The sequence below is a fragment of the Amia ocellicauda genome, chromosome 20 (genome assembly GCF_036373705.1).
Source record: "Amia ocellicauda isolate fAmiCal2 chromosome 20, fAmiCal2.hap1, whole genome shotgun sequence".
Lineage (NCBI taxonomy): Eukaryota > Metazoa > Chordata > Actinopteri > Amiiformes > Amiidae > Amia > Amia ocellicauda.
Genome location: NC_089869.1, coordinates 12,655,400 through 12,663,020, shown reverse-complemented (window position 1 = coordinate 12,663,020; position 7,621 = coordinate 12,655,400). Strand labels below are relative to the sequence as shown.

Here is a 7,621-nt window from a genome sequence, read left to right as displayed (position 1 = left end):
AACACAAATACGTATACACCTTTTATAATAAAAATAAACTCAATCTGAAACTTTTGAACCGTTTTAACAGCTATTCCACCAAGCATTTTTTACTTACAATAATAATGTAGTAAAATACCTGCAAGTGCAGCACTTATGAGCAGTAATTGAACCAAATTGAATGACTGATGAAGGGATAATAGATTCTTAACTACCAACAAACAAACAGCAGCAAACCCTGTGTGGATCTACTCAGCCTCTTCCCAGCGCTGCGGCCAATAGGAACAGAGGAGTCTTCACCCCAAATCCATCCCAAAACGCAGGGAGAAAGGGAAAACACGGAGAAAAGCAGATGGAAAGAGGGGAAAAGTGGCAGTAACAGATAACAAGGAGCGGAACTGGTTGCTGGCGCAAAATCAAAAGGGCAATTTGAAAGGGTTGAAGTAGATAATGACCTAACATTTCAAACACAACTGCAAGCAACTGAGGAAACTGGCTCAATCAATTCATAATTAGATGATACAAAAGAATGCATGAATAAATAAGCTCGGTGATTACATTTTATTTTGGCGCGACCACTTTCAAACGAGATGCAATATAGCCTTTTTGATGTTCCACACATACATCTACATCCGCTGCTGAAATTCACTGAAACCATTCCTCTTCATAAACATTAGCCATAAAAAGCATGCAATAAATAAGTTGAAGCATCATACCCTTCTCATTGTGCATGCACTTAAACTTGAAATGCCTGCTGGTTTTCTACTGGCTCTGCTGTGTATGTAAATAGCAGTAGGTTTGGTTCTGGACGAATCCATTCCGGGTTGCGTAAATCCGCCTCTCCGTGCTCGGCGCTCCTTTTGACGCACTTAAAGAGTCTTCCCTCCACCTTAAGGCGAGTAATAGCGACCAATCATCAGGCCATTACAGGCTTCAGAGGAAGCTGTTTATGTGAGTCCAACACTAATTAGACTCATGAACTAACAAATCGTTTGCACAACTGCTGAAGAACTGATCACATCCATGGATTGTCTGTGGACTAGTCGACCACCTTTCTGAAGACTTCCCCCCCCTTCTATACCTGCTTTCGGTTCCTTTCTCAACTTAATCACTGCCTACAAACTTTCCTCTTCTGTGGAGTATTTTTGAACGCGATTTGCCCGTTTCTTTGACTTGGAGCTGGAGGATCTTTGACTGGTGAACCATGTTCCAACCTGCACCCAAGAGGTGTTTTACCATTGAATCGTTGGTAGCGAAGGATAATCCCCTGCCGGCTTCGAGATCCGAGGAGCCCATCCGACCGGCTGCCCTCAGCTATGCAAACTCAACCCAGATGAACCCGTTTCTGAACGGCTTTCACTCCAGCGGCAGGGGCGTCTACTCGAACCCGGACTTGGTGTTCGCGGAGGCGGTTTCGCATCCTCCCAACTCCGCTGTCCCGGTGCACCCCGTCCCCCCTCCCCATGCGCTGGCTGCTCACCCCCTTTCTTCCTCGCACAGTCCTCATCCTCTGTTTGCCAGCCAGCAAAGGGACCCCTCAACTTTTTATCCGTGGCTAATACATAGATATAGATATTTGGGACATAGATTTCAAGGTAGGTTTGTGTGTGTTTTCTTATTTTTCCATTTGCTTGGAAAAAAGTACACAGCATTTTTGTATGCCGCTGGAAATCTTAAGCACTTGCATAGTATTTCAAGACAAACATAGCTAAGAACGAATTAGTGGCGTATTGCATATTTGATTAAATAGTTACTGACATGACAGTTTAGATAAAATATCAAATGCAAAACAAGTATAAACGATATTTAATTGTCTTTTAAAATATGCATTTCAAAAACGGTCCACATGGGTTCCATTAAAATACTCAAGCTAAAACGAAAGAACAACACATGTAATCTGGGGGAAATTGCATTGGACACACGCGTCAACTTGCGATGAAGTTCATGTTTTATTCTTCATTAGTGGGGGATGTTCTTCAATTCCACGACTTCATTGCGAAATATTTTAATATGTTTTATTCTTTATTATTGGGGGATGGTCTTCAATTCCAAGAGTTCATTGCGAAATATATATTGGTATCTGACTATAGGGAGGCCTGTGTATATTACAAATAGACAGTTTCTAAATCATTGTGTTGATTTTCTATATTTAAAACTGCACTTTATTGCGAAATGAATTACTTTTGTATAATATATACATAGATAAGCAATTCAGTTCGCAATATACCATAGAAACCTTAGAATATACATTTTAGTATAAACATGTAAAACTCAATATTATAAACTTATGAAAGTTAAAAAAACATGCAGAAAAGCAGCAGATATTTACAATTTTTTGTATCCATCGTGGGGAAAAGACTGTCACACTTATTTTACCGGTAATGAGTTTTTCGTTGAACTCATCTTTCTGGTATCTGCACCAGTTAAAATATACTGAAATGTATCCAGTCTAAAAAGATACAAAACAAAGACGCAAATTAATACATATAAAGCATCTGTTTAGATTTTTTTAAAAGTAAATTGAGAAAATATATTTATTTGTATTAAAGTTCAAAATATACGGCGAAATTATATAAATACAGATCACAATGTAGGCCTGCATCATTTTTTAAATATACGCAACATAACACAGACATGTAAAGTTATATAATTTAGATATTATATATATATATATATATATATATATATATATATATATATATATATATATATATATTTACATTTTGATTTGTTAGTCTTCTTGATGTCAATACGGTTTTAGCTGTGCAAATAATTGCTACATTTCAAGCAGTTTTTACAAGTTGTAAAATAGTACAAAAACGAATTCAGTCTATATCCTATAGTATGTCCAGCTTATTTATTTAATACGTGTAAGTAAATTAAATAGATTCAAAATTATAATCCAGGATATATTCTCAAAAACGCAATATTAATAATCATAATTTGACTAATGTCTTCGGGGACTTTTAAACATTTGTTTAATAGTATTGACATTTTACAAATAACGTACTAATGAATTCGAATTTGCAACACGGTAGCAATTGTATTTTTACATTTCCCGTGCAAACATAAGTGATGTACGTGAAGTAAGATACCATAACACACTGCATTTAAATGCATTTAAATCCAGCTGCATTTCAGAGTCATGTCGGCAAAAACCTTAAACATGGTTTGTGCAAAGATAAAAATAAAAAATAACATCTAAAGAGAGATACACATATTTTCAGATAATGTTAAACGGCTTGTTTTCCTAAACATGATAATTTAATTGAACGTTTTTCGTTTTTAACAGAAACGAGCAAAAGCTGAAACCGTTTTAATTTCGATACAACCCTAACATCATTCGAAACAATGTACACTGTACACATCATGTAATCAAAGTAAAATAATGTGCTTCAAATAATATTTTTATGAAGAAAATGAAATGTATAAATCATAAGTAACCTTGCGCGTTAATCTATAGGTTATGTACATACATGCATACATATATATGTGTGCATGTATATATAGCCAATTCATACACACACATTTATACATAGACGGGTCTCTGTGTGTATGGGTGTAATTATAATATGATGTAATTGTATTTTCTATTAGTGTATGTTCAATCTTCAATCTATTTTTGTCTTTGTCCTGCGAGTCGGGGACAATCGAGGAGGCTGAAGTCAACTCTAGGCTAATCACAGGTTATCACTTGAAACTGGAATTGAATCTTGTCGGGCTGAAAGAAGATGGGACCTAATTGGCGTTTTTGTCGTTGTTACACAGGGAACGAAACGAGCCCGGAGAGCTTCCTCTTACACAATGCACTGGCCAGGAAGCCCAAGCGCATCCGCACGGCGTTCTCCCCCTCGCAGCTGCTGCGGCTGGAGCACGCCTTCGAGAAGAACCACTACGTGGTCGGCGCGGAGAGGAAGCAGCTCGCACACAGCCTCAGCCTCACGGAAACTCAGGTGAGCGCTGCTCGGGGCGCACACGCTCCCACAGCTACTGCAATCGAATCGGTGCTCGGTAATGCTGAGGCTGGATTTAAAAAGCAAGCGGAAAAAGCAACACACAACATGAGATGCTAGTTGAGTGTCTTGTCCATCGTTCTGCAATGATGCATCCCAGTGATTGCATGTTGTGCTTCAAAAAACGGTGCTGGGTATTGGGTTTAGTTGGTGCACCAGACAATTAGAAGTGGATGGAGTTCGCTGCAGAGCAGTGGAGACAGGCCGTGAAGATAGTGATAATAGTGAAACACTGCCTTTACGTTGTGTGGCCGATCATACAGCAGATATAGGTTGATGATAGGATGTTTAATGGTGTGAAAGCCATTTCCTTTATAATGAATTGAAAACGTTGTTAGCTTCAAAGTGGTTAAGGTGAAGAAAAACAACAACTATTTTTCAATCTTTCCCTGGAGTTCAAAAACGAAGGAACAGACTTGACACGACCCCCCCCCCCTCACCCCACCTCCATTTTAATAAAATAATGTATATTAATCGCCCATAATGTATTATTATTATTATTATCATTATTATTATTATGATTGTTTATTATATTGGTCTTTTTTTTTTACCATAATTCCTTGTAAAGCAAGGCAAATGCAGGTCAAAGGATGCATTTTGTGCAGAGTTTTTACCAAGTCAGAGGTAGCAGTGTTGGTAGTGATGAGTGACCCGCCTGTAATCTACTATATTGGTTCAAAGCTCCTTCCAGAGGTTTGTATGCGGGATTATGTTGTAACCCTTTTTCAGGGCAAATTGGGTTTTGATGTCATTGTTTTTGGAAAGGTCTCTAACAAAACAAAAAAAAGGCTTTGCTAGTTTTATATGAGATATTTTAAAGCAAGGAGCGGTCAGAATTAATTTCCCCCCGGCAGGCTGTATTTAAGGTGGTCTTTGTGAAGGCTGGTTGTGGACGGGTTGGGGTCTTTTGTCCCAGTGTCAGCGCCAGCTCTTTTACAAACGAGTTCCTTTTGGAAATCCGTCTAGAGAAATGAACTGCCATCCCCTTCAATTAGCAGTTTGAAAGCAAATTAAATGTACCTTTCTTCAAAACCAGCCTCTTAGATCAGAGACTTTTGTATATTATGAATAATGTTTTAAAAATTAGTTAAGTGAATTCAAGAGACGATTTTAGTCGGGTCGCTTTTAAATTATCTTGCGTAGTTGCATGATATATGATACCTGCCTATCATTTTTTATATTATATATTCTTATTGTAATACTATGTGATTATACTATGAAGTATTTTATGTGTAATTACATTGAGGCATGCATTTATATCTGCACTGCATCGCTATGTACTGGAAATAATGGTTTTAAGGACCACTCAGTAAACAAAAGGCTATGTTTTGAAGACCACTAAGTTTAAGTAGCTCAGGTGTGTGCAGGTCTATAAACATGCATACTGGTTGTATAATTAATGCATTCTTAATTAAAACGGGAGATTGATGGTAGGCTGTTAAGTTTGGGCGGTTTAACATGCTTGGTTGAATAAAACAACAGAAACAAAACGCAGATGTGTGTTTGGAAAAATAAGTTTGTAGCTGTTGTATTCGTGATGCCTCAATTCCCTGTACAGTACTGTAGTTCCCTGTAAAGAACAGTCCACCATTTTGTGATGAGTGTCATCGACTTATCAAATGTGAATATACACACGGCCTCTTAAAGAGGTGAAGCGACACTTACACAGTTTTAAAGGTCAGGCGTGAATGCGTTTATGTGCAGAAGAAAAATATTAAAACAGCCAGCAAACCCACAGATGTGGGTGTGTGTCGATTTTATTTCGCTGTATGAATTAAGTTCCCGGAATACACCCACATACATTGATACATATATTACATTAGTTTCCTACCTAAATTAATATTCATGTTTATTTATTTTTTTCCTCAGGTAAAAGTGTGGTTTCAGAACAGAAGAACGAAATTTAAAAGACAGAAACTGGAAGAGGAAGGCTCAGATTCCCAACAGAAGAAGAAGGGGACCCATCATATCAATCGATGGAGGCTTGCGACCAAGCAGTCGAGCCCCGAGGAAATTGACGTCACTTCGGACGATTAAAGACTGGTTTTCGGACCCGGGACAGCCGTGGAGGAGGCAGAGCAGGATGGCCGTGTTGCAGATGAGAGGGTAAAGACTACATCAACACGCAGTTCTCTGGAAAGCGGCAGCTGAGGATGACAGAGGTCCAAACTGTGGCACTGCTGGCACAACCCTGGCATGGAACTGTCAATCAAATTCAAAGCACCAAGGCAAGATGATTGACAGGTATTACATTTATGCAGTCCACTTACAAAACACACCGTTCCCCCCGATCCACCCCCCCCCCAAAAAAAAATATATAAATCCAATTCACATTGGACATTTGCACTTCTGAGATTTTTCACAATTAAAGATCAACGTTTCACAATCGAAACCAAAATTCACACCTGTTTTGTAAAACTTGAATTGCATGGTTAACCGAACGATCTTTATTTTATGTTTATTTTTTTAAAGAGCTTATGTTACATTTTTAATTTTACGTTCTGAAAGACGTTGTGTGCTTTTTTTTTTACAACAGTGTGCAGTCCTTAAATTTATTACTTCTCGTGTCAAAGTGATTGTGGAAGCAATATGAAGTAGCAGTGCTGCGTTATAGTGTTTTTAAGAAAAACTTTTTAAAAGTTTACTATGCCACAGATAGAGTACTTTAAATGAAAGTATTCAGGACATTCCTTTTTAAAGCTTTACCATATCTCCGTTTCCCTTGGTGCGACCATATTATTGGCAGGACTTGCCCCTCCTATAAGTTGCCACGAAGGACTAAATGTAATTTTTGACGGCCATATGGGCAGCAAGATTTCAAGCACTGAGCGTATTCCATGTATAGAGGTCCTAAAAGTTAACGATGTTTCTGTTACGTCCTCTTTTACCAGAATGTAAATATTTTTGTGTTTGTGTTAAGTTTGCTACAATTTTAACACAAAGTATACTTCCAAGAAGTATGTCATTGTCAATATTTTGTCAATAAAGTTTTATCAATATGCTGCTCAGAGTAAACATTACGGGCTTTTTTTTAAATGAAGATGATAGATTTATTCGTAATTCACCATATATATATATATATATATATATATATATATATATATATATACGTGTTTGTATGTGTAAGTGTGAGAAGATTGACAAAACAACAACAATATTTGTGGAAAATGGCACACATGCAGAAACTTTATTTGGGTAGTAGAAAACACTGTTTACCTATATTCCTTTGGCCAGCAGATTATCTTTTTTTTTTCAGTAACGCATTTTAGACGTAAATATGGAGTAAAATATATCTTGGTACCGTGGAATTTTCAGTTAGGCCTATATTAATGATTGTTAAACAGTGATTATATGAAGTGAAAATACATGCAATAGCGATTAAACAGAAATGGTAAAAATGTAACATTTAAAGAATGCTGTTACCAGTTCTTGAGTATAAAAAGCTCAGTTTTCTGGGGCAAGTGGTTGTTTTTTCATGCTTCATTTGCTTCTTATCCTGATAGACGGCATTAATCAGTTTTATTTCCATTGATAGAGAAGCAACGTCTGCTCTGTTCAAGCTACAAAGAGTCCTGAGAGCTTTTGTGAAAGTGCAAATCAGTTTAGGCAATTATCATACGAGTAATATG

General features: G+C 37.3%; 1 protein-coding gene across 1 annotated transcript; it reads left to right on the top strand.

The window, feature by feature from the left end:
- The first annotated feature begins 880 nt into the window (after nt 1-880).
- On the top strand, nt 881-6,995 carry emx2 (empty spiracles homeobox 2). Its single transcript, XM_066693525.1, has 3 exons — nt 881-1,574; nt 3,748-3,932; nt 5,862-6,995. The coding sequence occupies exons 1-3, from the start codon at nt 1,184-1,186 to the stop codon at nt 6,027-6,029; spliced, it is 744 nt and encodes a 247-aa protein (XP_066549622.1). The 5' UTR covers nt 881-1,183; the 3' UTR covers nt 6,030-6,995.
- Nucleotides 6,996-7,621: the final 626 nt, after the last annotated feature.